This window comes from Poecilia reticulata, chromosome 10 (assembly GCF_904066995.2).
Source record: "Poecilia reticulata chromosome 10, P_reticulata-male-v2, whole genome shotgun sequence".
Taxonomy (NCBI): Eukaryota; Metazoa; Chordata; class Actinopteri; order Cyprinodontiformes; family Poeciliidae; genus Poecilia; species Poecilia reticulata.
In genome coordinates this window covers 17701459-17717417 of record NC_088839.1, presented here as the reverse complement: position 1 = coordinate 17717417, position 15959 = coordinate 17701459, and the positions used below count along the sequence as shown (strand labels likewise).

Below are 15959 nucleotides of genomic sequence, written 5' to 3'. Positions count from 1 at the left end.
TGCAGGCAGAAGCAACAAAATGGGTTCTGGATCTGGACAGAAACAAAGGAAATCGAGAACATCTATCATTGTTGTCTCCGACATTTCAACTGAGTCCCTCAGCCAAACGTGCACAACAACATAAAAGTGGAATCTATTGATCTGAGTCCACAGAAGAAAAAAAAACAAAAACATTTTCTTTGCAATAATGGACAAAAAGGAATCTAGGAGTGCAGTATCATCATTTCAGATTCAACAGACGACCCAGTCAACCATTAAAAAAAGCAAAGAATAACATTCACAGGCTCCCCTATTTAATCACACACACAACCACAGCAAACTGTTCCACCTAATATTTACAAGATCATAATCATTGTTATCAAAGACCAAATAACCAGTTTATCTGATCATGTGGAATCCACTTTAATGGTTCACTTACACAATCGTCTACATCGTTAAACGTTTTCATTGATGCCATCTGTTAGGTAAACTTTTTCATGTATATTTTATTGTCTCACTGTCGTTCCTTTTTCTGCCAGGCCAGGATTTTAACCCAGGACTTTGGGTCTTGCTCTCGGCACCATCCCTTCATAAAACATGCTCACAGGTTTTGAGAAAGTTACTCTAAATGTGATTAAAAAAAAAAAAAAACATCGTTCCATCTGACGATTGCAGAGCCGGACTTATTTTTGGGTAACCAAATGATTCATCTGCCAATTTCACTCACCTGTGTTCAATATCAGCCAAATATTAAACTGAATTTTGATTGATGGCTTTTCGTGTCATTTCCAAACCCGGGTCCTGAATTCAGAGGTAAACTCAATGCAGCTTTAAGTATTCACAGTTTTACTGCTTCAGTTTCTACTCAGAACGTCTTGAAATATTCCCCACTCTGCTTGTCGTCATCCCTGATTCAACCTTGAGTCTGAGTATTTACTTGCACAGTAAGTCTTTCAGGTGTTTCCGCGTTTTACTTTTATTTACTTACCCAGTAGCAGCTTCAGATTAGTGATCATGACAGATCTTTTCTGCGCTAAAACTATTGTTTCACTGCCTCGGTGGAGTTCATCTTCTCCATTTCCAGATCATTTACTGAGGCTCACCAGAATCAGTCCACCAAACACTTCAGCAGCACTTCAAACCCCTGTAGTTTCCATGTTTTCTCCTAGTTTTATTTTCCACCTGCGACAACCTTGAGTTCGTTCATTATTTCGTTATCACATGTTTCCTCCTCGTCTCGTCCTGCCTGCCTCTCGCCTGATCCAAACCGTCACAGCTCTTCTCTTTTGAGAGGCAAATGTTTGAAGCTCAGCGCTCTTCAACGTCTCATCTTTTTTTCATTTTTTGGGCTGATTAGATCTACATTACATCTACTTTATATGACATTAACTTTGTAAATAGCTGCTTGTACAGAGCCGAAGGTCCACCGGTGGCACTTGTGCCACATTTTGATACGTTAAGGTTTTTCTGAAGAGATGAACTTTAATTCATAGCAGTGGATCTGGAGGTCATTTCCTCAGCTCATCGCCCCTGGTGTCTGTCAGGCAGTTCTTTTATTCGTCTTGAATGTAAAAATGTGGTTAACATTTTCACACCCGTCTGAATTTGATCATCTACCTGTTGCCGTTCTATTTTCACTTGAAGGCTATGCCAATCAGTACAGTTCTGTTTAAGTAACACTAAAAAGTTGAATCCTATTAACACAAAGAAGGACATCTTTCCTAACCGTTTCATTCTCAGTCCATTTATTCCCCAATTTAATCACTCTCCCCTTTAAAAACGTTATCCTTTTTTTCCCTCACATACAAAATGAAACCTTTTTTGTTATTCACAGCCCGTCTGTATCCCATTCCTTTTCATCTTCTGCTTTTTATTTATTTATACAACTCTTCTTCAGGCCTTTATAGTCTTTCTCTCCCCCCTCCATATAATCACAAATCGATGTGAGTTGAAGCCGGGAAGAAGCTTGGGTTGATAGAGAAACAGCTGTGTGGGGGGGTAATCTGTGCACCTATAAATATTGGTATGGATTTTCCTAATTAACAAGTTCCTGTCAGCCATGCTATCCCTGATGAATTACTGCAGAGGTTTTGTGCGTTGACGGGAGCCTGTCCTATATCCCTGGGAAGAATAATTAACTCTTCGGATGAATCTTGGAAAGTAAAGAACGAGCCGTTTAGTGCTCAGGTAGATCTTTATACGCACTTCGTTGAGCCGACGGGCTTAAGTTTCCCCTTGTGTTTTAATCTTAATCAAAAATCTTAACAGTTTAATTTTCTCTCAGGCTCACTCCCTCGTTTTTGCTCCTTCTCTTTGTTCTTCCACTCTATTCTCTGGAAGTGTGTTTGCGTGGCCCCCACTTTGCCGTCTTCTGCATTTTCCTTCTTGCAGTGCCAGTCGCCCACTCTCTCGTTTCTGAACCACTTCTTTCTCTTTCATCGCGCCCTAATCTCTCGCTGGAAGCTTTTCCGGCGTACTTTATCCTTCCTCTTCTTCAGCATCCACAGCCAAGCATGTTTGCATCTCCATCTCCTTCCCCTGTCTTCTGTATCCATCAGAACATATAGGAAGCATATAGGAAGAGCGCTTTGCTTTATCCTCTCGTCTCCGGACTGAAAAGTGTGACAGGGGTTCTTGTAAAACGGCATGCTGCTATTCACTCACTTTCTTGTAAGGGAAACACCAGACAAGTCGGTGCCAATGCTCCGCTCACAAGCACAAAGGAGAAAACAAGCATGCTCACCGACTCCAACCTCTCGCTCTTTCTCTGTGCTCTGCAGACAGACGTTGAAATGATTACTAGACGGAGAAACATTTCTGTCAGAGTGTGGAAATGGGCCTGTCAGGCACTGCGAGGAGATGAAGATTTGAGATTGGAACAAGCAGGGAACTGTGTTTGCAGCGACAGGAACATTACTCCAGTGCAGGCGCACGGATTTATGTGGGGAGATGGTGGGATAAAGGTGAGCTGGTTGTTTTCCTAACGCAGACACAAAGCGGGATGGAGCGAGGCGCGAATGCGCTGAGACTTAAGATGAAATGAAGCGCGGCCGAGAGGAGAAGAAATTATTTGATAGCTGGTAAATCCAGACGGGGAGCAACGGAAGAGGAAGCAGAGTGTGTTTGTGTTTCGTAGCAGGATGTGGTCACACTCTTCAGCGCCGGGTCCCCACAGAGTCCTCAGCCCTTGGTTGTTCCGTCTGACCCGTGGTCAGTGAATGTGTGACATGTATGCGCGACCATATGCGCGCTTCTTTCTGGGTTTGTGAAAGCATGTGTGCATGTGGGCAGGGTGAAAAGATCGCTCCCTACCGCTGTCCGTTCTGGCTCTTCTCTCTCACATGCACAAAGTCGAGAATTTGTGAGCTCATTTTTCCCAGCAGCAGATTGCAGATTTTTAACTCACCAAACCAAATCTTTTCTGGCTAATTCCCTTTATGGCTTCCTTACAGTGACACTTGGTTCCCGATTCCGTCGCTGAAAGATGGTGTCCTGGTCGAGAATAGCTGTTACATTTGCAAAGACGTTATTACAAACAGATGGCTTTAACTAACACATCAGTGTGTCAACTCTACAAAACTGGCTTCTGAAAACTTAGCTGTGAAAGCAGACGTGCTTTGTTTGCAAAAAAAAGAAAAAAATTTGGAAATCTGAAACTTTGAAACTGTATTTTGAGTTATTGTTGCACAGTTTGCATATGGAGACAACATTTCACATCTTAAACTGTCCGGCTACAACAAGGCTTCATATTTGTGCCTTTTTAGCTTTCAAATGAATATCATTTACTGAAAAACATCCGAGATGTTTTTAAAATCCAATGCTCTGTTGTAATTAAAGAAGATGAGATTTTGACAAAACTCTTCCATCTACAGAAGATATAAAAGCACACACAAGTCTGACAAAATGAGGATGTGTGGTGCAAGAACAATTTCTTTCATGCATTTCAAACCTTTTTCCACCTGTAGTGAGCCATTAGTTTTGACATTTTTCTGTCGGTGGATTACATCCGGGTTTTTATTGCCCAAAAATAAGAAATAGAAGCAAGAGGAAAGACAAATGGAGTAGCCTACATTTAAACTCAAACAGGTTGTTAATTACCTGATGAAATGTTTAGGAAATGTGCTTGAAAAAAAAAAAATCTGGCTTTCACTGAATTTTCTGTCAGGAACCTCTGGTGGCAAATTCAATGAAGCAGGATCTGTGATGTGCATAAGCAAGGCCTCTCGACATGCTGCACCACTGCTGTAGTTGGACATTTTAATTTACTTAGGATCATAAGGGGGTTGCCAAAAGTCAAGTGGTAATCACAAAATAATTCAACCCAGAGAGGGATCCATGAACACACGAGAGCTGATCCTTGACCTACTGTGATTTACTCTTTCCACATACAGCCTTATTCCAAATTGTATTAAATTAATCTCTTTCCTCAGAATTAGAATACCCCCATGATGAATACAGATTTTTTTTTCTTTTGCAAATCCTATTTTCATTAATATTCACAGCTTTTGCCATGAAGCTCATAGCTGAGCTGCTTCCACTGATCATCCCTGAGACGTTTTTTGCGACTTAAATGGAGTTGAAGTTTTGGTTATTTTGACCTGCTTCATGTTGCCAGACTGGTTCTGTTTAAGTGGTTTATTGATTTTACAAGATTGTCAGTTATTACACGTGACTGTCACTTTTGAAATTGAACTCAGCTTTTCAAAAACAAGTGTTTTACCGCTGTTAACTGATGATTTGATTAATCAAAAGGTGGCAACACTGCTTCAGACAGCAATGTTATAAAAATTTTATATTTTACTTACATAATTGTAATTGTTGTTTGAAAATTACACTTTGTTTTTACTCAGTAACAATAAAAATAGTTTAATGAACTATATATAAAAAAAGTAAAAACAAAACAGTTGTTCTGTTGGTAAACAGGTAGATTTTTTTTTTTTTTTTTTGCAGTACTGCGTGTCCTGTAGAAGAAGGAAACATTTGAGAAATTATAATTTTCTCATTTTCTATATCTCAAAATTATTTTTTTTAATAATGGTGTTTGTATCTTTCCTATTCAATGTGAATGCTGCAGACCCATTCATGGCTGCACAACTCTGATGGCAGATGCTCCCCCCAGCAGGACAGTGCATCCTTCACACAGCAGAAACGGCTCCGGAAACAGCATGACCAACATGAAAAAGAGCCAGAGATGTTGACCTAGCCTTTGGTATCTCCCCTCGATCCCAATCTGATTGTGTAATTCTCTCGAAGCAAGTCCAATCCGCAGATCGGCCAGACCGTCCATGCCAGGCTCCGTATGGACTTCCTGGACACTGATGTAAAAAGATGTACCCATTAATCTAAAATCCTGGGACATAAACTGGGCTCTAATAGTCACGTCCTTACATATTATTGTTAGAAATTTTTAAAAAGTTCATACATTATGAACAAGAACACAAAATAAATACCAGATCTGAGAATCGCGAATCCTGCTCTTCTCACTTTACAATCATTCTCTATCATGTATTAGCTGAAGTTATAATGAGGCAGAACGTGGAGAAGTTGAAGGCGTATGAAAACTTTTACACTGTGTTTGCAGCAGGAGCTGCATTCCAGTTTCTGTGGACTGTAAAAAAAAAAAAAAAAAGTTTTTCCGACTTGTGTGTTTAGCTCTTACAGTCAAGAGCGCACACTCCTACTATATTATCTGATACTTGTCTTGATCCCCCTATTTCTGTCCTATTTAATGTCTCAGCAGCTTCCTCTTGCTCTTAATCCCCCTCTCTTCTCACATCCTTGACTTTAAGCGTTTCTTTCTTTCTTTTTTTTCAGCCCATCTTTCTTTCTTGCTGGTTTTTTTTTTATTTCTGCCTCTTGACTCAATCCACCACCAGGCACACATAAACTCCAGGTCCCCCGATCCGTCTTGCTGGTGTGCATGAGAATGTTGGGGCGTCATGGACGAATGAGCAGGAGTGACGGATGGAGGTGAAGGAGGTGTTGATAGATTGGAGTGGCCTTTTCATAAAGAATGCAGCCAACTGTCAGGGACTTCTATAATTTACGTCACAGCCTCATGTTTTTTTATTTGTCACCCCGCGGTTTGTAGCTTCCTCTCTAATCAATATTCACTGCCGAATTTATCTGCATATTTGTTCTCCATCAGACGCTAACAGGTGCTTTTAGGTGGACAAATGTAATGGGAGTCGGGGTGTATGTTGTTCTTATGCAGAGTGAGTCACTCAGTATTATCATATCAAGGGTACACTCATATTAATTTATAATTTGGTGAATCAACATCCTGCTGATTTCATGCTGAATTACTGATGCTCTCCTCCGGCAGTGGGACTTGATGTATGGAGAGCGGGGGAAAAGGGGAATGAAGGAGGAAGAGAGAGAGAGAGAGAGAATAACCCCTGATGAAAAACAAGGAATGGGGAGGGGGTGTGAGGAGAAAAAGGGGTGAGAGAGAGAGAGAGAGAGGGAGAGAGAGCGCGAGCTAGGAGGAGCGTTACGAGACGGAGAGAGAAAGCATGAAAGGATGACGGAGTGAGGGTTTATGCTGAGAGCAGCCAGTGAGAGAGAGGAGAGGAGGATGAGAGGAGGGAAGGAGGGTGCGGGAGTGTGTGCTGTAGCCGTCCGAAACACGTGACGAAGAAATATAGACTTGAGCATCCAGACGCACTTGTTTCCACAACGACGGCGGCAAACATGGGGGCTGTGGTTGGCACGCTGACCATGCAGACCAAGCAGAGGAGGCCATCCAGGGGTGAGGAAGCGCACACAAACACAAAATGCGTGCATGCACAATCTCTCACCCACACACAGGCAGAAACTCATGCATGCAGCTAAATATTTCTGCAGAGAAACTTCAGATTTTCCCCTCTTTAAAGCTGAGACACCTAAATATAGAGCGTAGATGTGCAAGCAGCACTGCACATATTAATAACTGGTGTTTATATGTTGAGATAAATGAGAATAATAATGAAAATATTTCATGAAAGTGGAAACAGGGCATCTGTTTATTCAACAGCGAAGTTTCAGTTTGACAACGTGTTTGCAGATGTTCTGCCTTGTTCCACAACAAGAAGACTGATGTTATGTATTTAAACATATTCTGATCTAATGTTCTTTTCTCTAAATGTTACTTTGCTTCATTCACTGTCAGTATGAATCTGCTGGCAACACACTTCCCATAACTTTGTGGGCTTTTGATTTGCAGTGTTAAGGCACTGTACTCATCAACACCAGAATTAAAAAAACTACTAAACGCAGTTACGACACCAATTACTTTCCAGAATGGTTTCCAAAATCACTGGATTATAAACATCAGCATCCACACTGGTAGTCAAACCAAAAACACTGTGTTTAGCTCGGCTATACCAGCAGGTGGCCTGTACATTAACTTTCTTTCTCATAAATCAGATTTTCTAAAGTCCCAGTCAGAACACAACAAGAATGACCCCCAAGATTTGAAATTAGACCGAAAATGTTGGAGCCTGAAGTTCACAATCCAAAATACCTTCCACGCATATGAGCTATTGTGAAAGCTGCAGATATATTTTTTTTCAACTCTTCTGATCATTTGTATCTCATTAAATTTCAGGTACAAGTAGTGCAGTACGTCTTCTATCTATCAACATGTTCTGTTAGTGTTTGAATGGAAAAATTAATGAGCTCAAGATATTTAATCCAACTGGTTTTTCAAAAAACTCCCAACTAAATTTTGACATAATTCCCAAATCCGAGGTCTGACCCTCCAAGGCAACTTGAATGCAACATAGCAAGACATCAAAATTCAAAAGAAGATCCTGAGCATGGCTAAATATCATGCAATGTTTTAACTTGTTTTCTATTGTTTTTTGGCTATGATTTCCTCTTGTTCTTTAATGGCTTTAGGAAAAAAGTAAAGCTTTTTTAAAATTAGGACTAAACAAGATAGATATATATGTAATGAGCTCCAACAATGTGATCACTGTTGTAGTTTCTAACCCTGAATGCCATGGTTGACCTGTGCAAGGGGGCAACTTCTTTATTCAAAAACTGCTGTCACAGTTTTCCATTTTTCCATGTTTAAAAGTTATTTTGAAAAAAGAAGTTATGTTTTGCTAATCATGATGAAATGAAGGTGACTTTGTGGTACATCAAGTCCCGTCATTTCTGTGAAAAATGGCTGTTGCTTTTGATTTGCTCTCAGGAGTGCATGTGTATTGGGACCAAGGAAGTGGAAATCCCGTTGTTCTGTTGGATCCTGATCAGATGTGATTGTAATGTCAGCATATTTCTTTTTCAACAGATATTATTGGATCAAACGGTCACCAAGGAAGGACGTTTCAGTAAAATCCGAGAGTGTAAATTGAGCTTTAAACTTTACTTTTCTAACTTGTCACTTACATGTTTATAGAAACAACTTACGGGGAATCAGTTTAAGATGAGTTAATTTTAATATCTCACTTTCACATAAGCAAAACAACAGATGTGTTGGCGTCTTAGTTGTTTGCTGTTTCTGTTGCACAGAGTTGCAATATCCTTCATCTACCACTACGGAAGAGGTGGGGTGCTGCAACTTCCTCTGCTGACGTCTGTGTTCTTGCTTCTCATTAACGCTGTAGGACTATATATTTCACTATTAACTATTCATTGGTCTGAAGACCAAGTTGCAGCATTCAGGTGTGATGGTTAATGGAGCCCACCATGTGCTGAAGAATCGCCAGTAAGAAGTGAAACAGCGACCTGGATGAGTGTGTGTTACTCTATCTGGCTGTGTGCACGGATACAAGCGTCGGTGCTGGTAAACACACATGTCGGAGGTATTTGTCACTCTGCTCACACTCTTCTTCTCTGTCTTGCTGTTACCTTGGAAGCATGGTAGCCATGGCAACAAAAGATGTGGGTTTTGGGGTGGGAGGGTTCAGTGAGGTGGGGGGGTGATGAGATTGGGGGCTTTCCCTAAGTAAGCAAAATACACAGAACGGCAGATGGATTTCTGCAGCTTAGCCTTGAAGTGGGATCCTCTCGTAAAAACCTGTTGCTTGTGAGAGAACGCTTTTTTTGGCCGCGTTGATTATTTTGATAAACTCACATAAAAACATGCTCATAAAATATTGAACAAGTCCAAACTGGTAGCAATAATGAATGAGCACAATGGAGTGGGGGGGGGGGCGGGGGGATCAGTGCCAGAACTAAAATATCTGTTAATAGTGAGCAGTCATTTAAGCTTATGTCTCCAGGCAGGCTGTTATCAGCTTTCAGTCCAAATTAGACCACACAGGATATTTTCCAAGTGAGCGCATATGGCTGGTTTGATCTCTTGAATAAGCCTTTTTTTTCTCCCTCCTCCACCACAAGCCCAAACACCTTCCCTGAGGGTGTGAAAAAAAGGGAAGGCGTAATTTGTTGCTATTTTGACAAAAAAAAAGAGGTGGTTGTAGAAACCCTTGCGGTGTGCAAAAGTGTGAAAGCCGACTCTCTGTGCAAATGAAAACAAGGCTTTTTATTACCCACACGTTGGTCGTGCGACAACGTGACAGAACGGGGCATGAAGCTGGAGCTGTTTGGAGGTCGTTTGTAATTCTGGTGCCGAGTTGTTTGCAGCTTTAGCTCCTTGTAGGGTTGGTGTGGCAGTAAACAGAGACATTATTTCTGTGGTGTTGGGGATAGGTTACCCAGAATCACAACAATGACCACATCTCAGAGAGAGAGAGAGAGAGAGAGAGAGAGAGAGAGAGAGAGAGAGAGATGCGATTGTATTATTTCGAGATTAAAAGCCAGATACTCTGAGCTTTTTTATTATCTGATGCAGACTGCTTTCCTTAGCCTTTTGATAATGTTTTCTCACCCTGGTTTGTTTGTTGTAGCCTGAATTCATCTCTGGAGAAGTTGTTGGTGGGCATTATCCTCACCTCCCTGGTGAATTTTCCTCACTTTATCCCTGCAGCAGAGCGTTTTCACTCCTTCCATTCTCTCTTCTCTTTACTTGTCACTCCATGCTTCCCTTCCTGCATTTTACTGTTTGCTTTTTCCTGCTTCCCGTAGCGTTTTTGTATTCTTGCTCTGCTCTTTCTCCCTGTGGCTTCTCTCTCTTCTTCCTTCCACTCCAATTTTTTTTACCATGTTTGTTTCCCTTTATTTTACTTTCTGCCACTTTTCTGCTCACATGCTGCCAACACAATCTGCTCCTGCAGTCCTCCTTATCACAACACCCCCCCCCCTTTTTTGCCTTCCTTCTTCTCCTCGACTCCTTTTCCTCCATCACCCACACTCTCATTAACTGGTGGAAGTGCTTATTAAGTCATCTTCATCCCTTGGCATCCCAGCAGTTTGTATTTGTGCACATGTATTCCTTCAGAGTTGGAGTCTAGACGTGTGTTTACTCAAAAATCAATATTGGCATGCTGCTCAGTGTGCCTAAATGGGCTATACTTGACTCACTCTTTCCAAACATAATCAACAGTGGCACACTAATATGTGAGGAAGTGGCATTGTGTGTACTTCTTTGTCTTGCACAAACACGCAAAGCTGCAGCTACCCTCCGGCGCTTCAGTTCTCCTTCACGGGCTGATGATGTGTGTGTACACACAAGCAGGGGAGTGCAAACTGTCTTATTTGCATAATATTTTGGTTCTCAATGACTCCTGAAGTAATGTGTTCAGCCTTTTAGTGTGTCTGTGTGAGCGAGTCACTGGACTTTCCCTTACAGGCCAGGCAGGAACTTCTGACTTGGATTTGTTTCTGTGGAAAACGATGCATTTCATTATACAGTTTTTGACCATATGGAGCACGATTATGAGCCCCAAATACTGTTGTTGCAAATAAAAATCTATTTTTACAATGCATACTGCGCGCCGCCACAGAAGCTCACGGCCAGAAGAGTTGCTACTTTCTTGAAGAGCAGCCCATTTCCGTGGGCCAGGATGGCAGATTAGGCTAATTCAGATTATGTAAATGACAAACTCTCTGGCAAGGATTACAGGACTCAGGATAGAAGGCTGAGGAGCGCGGCATAGTGGAAAACCGAGGAGGAGGTTTGGCAGAGGGAGAGATAAGACGAGGATAAAAAATAGTATCAAGCAGGAGAAGGGAAAATATGTGAGTTTCAGGTTGTGATATATTGAGCTAAAGGTTCTGCGGAAAGAGGAGCTTATAGATTTTAGGGTTTTTTTTAGAGTTGAACGACAAGCTTTCCTGTTTTTACTCACTACAGTTTTTACTAATTTCTCAGTCGCTTTGGTGCATTTCTCAGAACAGAATTGGAAATCTGAAAACTACTTGTTCAATCTTCAAATCATTGTCACTTGAGCACATCAAAAAGGCAGTTTTCTCATTTCTGTGAAAGCATTGCAAATGCTTTTGTAAATCCATGCAAGTGATTCTGTACAATTCTCTGCTTTTTCCTACAGTTTCAGTCGCTTAAGTCCTGTTGATCAAAATGCTTTTGTGTTGAATAATCCTTACTTCCAGTTAAGCATACATTTGCTGCATAAGTCTTAAAAATGCTCAAGCAGGATGCCATAGCACACATTTCCATTAGACTTTTCTTTTAGGTCTTTCCAGAATCGATAAATTGCTCCCAGTGATCAAAACACCACTGAAATATCACAAAGTTACTCATCTAATGGCAAGTATAGAGTGTACATAATCAGAGGACAAAACAGTGTTACATTTCTGATAGTGGAAGGATAAGAATTTGGGGAAGGTCAATCGCCAGAAAGAAGTAGAAGAGGGAGAGGAGTGAGGAGAAAGAGGCAGAACGGGGCCAAGGACACATGTCAGTTTCCATCACTCCAACATCATCAGGGAATGGTTTGCAACCCACAACAAGACCCTGATGGAGTTCCTCTCGCCCTACTCTTCATTCCTTAACCACAAAGAGGATTGATTTCCCCCCCCCCAGCCTCAGCATGGAGATGGAAAGTAAAAGAGACTGCTCTGTAATTCTTACAGCACAAGATTTACAGTTTTCCTTAAGGAGACCATCTTGTGTTCACATTTCTACTTTTACATTTCTCTCTTGGTCTGACAACAAATTACAGTGAAAACATAAAATCTTTTGCAATCTCTTGCCGCTGACCTCCAACAATTACAATTTACAACACTTGTCATCAAAGCTTAAACCATAGTTTACATCAAATTATCCCTCCAGACGACACTGTGATATTGACAGCATGACTAATCAATTTGACTGCTTTATCTGTACAAAGAGAAGCAAAAACTCGTCATTCTGAGGCACTGACATGTTCACTGGCACAGATATTTACTTTTGAGAGACGAACTAAGGATTCTGAGACACAGACTGACTTTTGCAGGTAATCCACTGTGTTTTGAGAAATGCACTCACTGTTTTGCAAAACGAGTCGAGAAATGCATCAAAGTGACAGAAAACTGTAGCAAATGAATGTGCTACAGTTGTGAAATGTGGCAAATGAAAGGGTTTCTCTGAGTTTTGCTTTCTAGGTTAGATTTATTTAAGCTCCTCTCAGGTCTGCAGTTCTTGTTTCAGAGCCTGAATCATGCAAGTTTCCAGATCGCACCTGTTAAATGAAAACCTTGTTCTTGACGTACAAGAACTCAGCATTTAAAGACGAGTCTTCTGAAGGAGACACGCTTTGCTTGTAAAAGCTTGTATCTCTTTCTTAATTGTGAGAATCAATTTATTAAAACACTTCTTCTAATAAATTAGTGAAAAAAAAATTTTCACTAAGATAACAGGGCCTAAGAAAAACATTGAAGCGTTTAATACATGCACTGTGATGAAGGGCCAGATTTGTCCAGTTCTGGAGTTGTGGGCTACACAAAAGCCAATCAAAGGGCCTCACATGCCCCCAAGCACTAATGTCTGACACCCCTGGATTAACTGGTGAGTAATTTAATTCGTCGGATTGGAGGTATGAGAGCCACTGAGACAGAGACCTGAAATACATTAACTAAATGAAGAAGATCCATCCTCCTAAGGGAGTCTGTGTGAAGGATATTGGAAAATCCCTGCACCACTCGTGCTTTTTTTATTTATCTTGAATTGAATTGATTCTACCTGTTTAACAGTAATTTATTTTACGATCTGCAGCACTGCATTACAAGAATCCACATAACTGAGCCCATTGATTAAAAAAATGTTTTTGTAAGATATTTTGAGCAGTTTGCAGATATGTCTGGTTCTGAAACCTCCTGTTGAATATAGTCATTCTTTAATAATTATTCTGTGTGTTTAGAGGGAGGCTTGTTAACCTTGGAAACATTTGGAGAGATGCCCACCGGACAAACAAGCTGATGATGTCTAATATAACCACAGAGCTAAACGGTGGCAGAGAAAAGCTGTTAATGTCACTGACATTTTTTTTTTCTGCCGCCTTACAAATGGACTGACTTTAAATCGCTTTTACCCCACAGGACTTATTCACCCATCTCCATCTGAACTCGCAAGGGGTACAAATGCATACACTGATCACAGATTGGTTGGCAAAATGGGGTTAAGTGTCCTACCCAAGGTCACTTTGACATGTAGCAGGGGAATCTGGCATCAGGCTCTCTGCTTTCTGATTGCCAGACACCTTCTCTCCTCACCGAGCCGCAGCCGTCCCTTCTGATCTTCTTGAACAAAACCTTTATGCCTTAACATGGCAATTCTCCTGTGTGAAAGGAGCAGCTGCAAATAGATATAAATGGTGTATTTAAAAGCAATAAAAATGATGAAAATCCATCATATACCGACTGAAACAAAGTTTTTCATAATATTGTATATCCTCATTGGTATTTATTGTTGTTACACTCTGAAACTTAAAAATTAAAAAGAACATAATGGACAAGATTAAAAAAAAGCTCCCAAACTTCACGAATCATATTGAATCGAAAGCTTTGCAGCCATTTGTGTGGAAAAATGGTTCATTATTTAGGTCTTTGAGTGCTCAGTAGGGACCCATGTGATCAGAAATGTATTGCAAGAACTGATGCAACATGAGGGTTAGCATTTAATATTCTTGCGGTTATACTTTATTAAAAACTATTTTCTTGCTCATTTTGAACAGGCTGGATCAAGCCAAAGTCCTGCTTTTGATTTTACTGGTGCATTTAAAGTTGCATGAAGGTTGTAGGCTTTCGTAGCTGAACGACTAGACTTGGATTGTACGCATAAAATATGCTAAGGACTAACTACTGATAATGAGCTGTTAATTTTTCACTTGATCACAGTGATGACTGATGAATCAAGTACTGGAAAATAGATTTTCTGTAAAAATTACATTTATTAAATCTAAAAATTGTCACTTTTTTGGCACTGAAATCCATACATTGATCAAACAGTTTGGTAGATGATGCGCACTTACACAATTTCTCCCCATTTGGAAACTGGCATTCACATTTATCTAAATAGGCTTAAAACTTTTAAAGTATGACACGGGGAAGCTGCTCTGAGTCTTTCCTGCTCCACAAACATTTCCTTGACCTGGAAAAAGTTAGCTCACATTGCACCTGCTAACCTTAATAAAAAACAGTAACATCAGCAGTAATGGTTTGCATTGAGCTGTGAAACTCCACTCATTTATCTAAATAGTGTCAGAATTTTCTTTAGGAAAATATGTTACTTTTGTTTGCAGTGGCAACATGATAAATTATTTAAAAATAAATATTAATATAGTACAATACTGGTGCTAACAATAAAGCCTCCACTTTACTCATTTTTAAACCAAAAAGCGTAAGAGCAGCTTTTGTGTTGACGCGTCTTAAAACATAAAAGTATAGCATAAAATATGACCTACATTTTGCATTTTAAACAAAATGCACTGATGAGTTTTTTTTCTGTGATGTATACGCAGCTGGTCCCAATTTACTTTATTCATATTTAAAGAAATTTACGCTTGGTTGAGGTAGTATTAAATCAAAAAGACAGAGGGAAGATTATCCAATTTGATGCAGTACTTATGATTTAAAAAAACAAAAACAAAGCTCTCATAAGAAGCAACAAAACAAGTGCAGATCTGGAGATAAACCTGTATTTTGTGTGTTTCACTTGTTAAGCTATATGATTGATTGCAAGACTTCTAAGAGAATGAAAACAAGCATCTGTTTGAAGCCACGCCTGTTGGGTCTGTTTGTGCTGAAATCACAACTTTGATTCATGTGATCCATCTCTACTTTCACAACCACCTCCCACACAAACCCCGTTGTCTCTTCATATTCTGTTTTCTTCCATTTTTCTCAGCATCACAAAAGCTCAGCTGGGATTTTTTTGTTTATTTATTTTTTTACATTTACACTTCCAGCTTCAGAATTTTCTAACGCACAAAAAAAAGCCATCCATCCATTTATTGTCTGTATCTGGTTGTCCTTGCGGGGTTGTGGGAGGGCTGCTGTCTCCAGCGGTCTTTAGGCGAGAGGTGGGGTTACCCCGGACAGGTCACAAGTTCATCACAGGCCAACACACCATCCAAACACCTAACTAAGTTAACAGCCATGTTTCCAATTTCAGGAACATCCATCCATTTTCTTACACCCTTGTCCCTCAGTGGGGTCGGGAGGGTTGCTGGTGCCCATCTCCAGCTGGCGTGCCGAGCGAGAGGCGGGGTTCACCCTGGACAGGTCGCCAGTCTGTTGCAGGGCAACACAGAGACACACAGGACACACACTCACACCTAGGGGCAATTTGGAGAGGCCAATTAACCTGACAGTCATGTTTTTGGACTGTGGGAGGAAACCGGAGTACCCGGAAAAAACCCACGCATGCACAGGGAGAACATGCAAACTCCATGCAGAAAGACCGGGAATCGAACCCAGAACCTTCCTGCTGCAAGGCAACAGCTCTACCAACTGCGCCACTGTGCAGCCCATTCTCAGGAACAAATATCTGTAGTTCAGACTGAGCTGATTTGTAGGTTAATTCGTAGGCTGTTGCATGCGATTCTAAGTCTGAAATGGTTCCTTGTTTATGTTATAAACATTATGCTTTTAATCTGTAGACAGGTTTGCCTTTCATGTGCACTGGTGAAACACAATTTTCATATTCATAA

General features: G+C 40.6%; 1 protein-coding gene across 2 annotated transcripts in view; it reads left to right on the top strand.

The window, feature by feature from the left end:
* Nucleotides 1–15959, top strand: part of kcnip1a (Kv channel interacting protein 1 a) — a 43485-nt gene that overhangs the window by 18228 nt on the left and 9298 nt on the right. Inside the window, exon 1 of one of the 2 annotated variants that reach the window (XM_008420272.3) lies at nucleotides 6538–6730. The exons of the other annotated variant lie outside the window; for it this stretch is intronic. Within the exon in view, the coding sequence (XP_008418494.1) occupies nucleotides 6673–6730 (58 nt within the window). The 5' untranslated portion in view covers nucleotides 6538–6672. Of the gene's footprint in view, nucleotides 1–6537; nucleotides 6731–15959 lie in introns of those variants that run through there. 2 annotated transcript variants of the gene reach the window in all.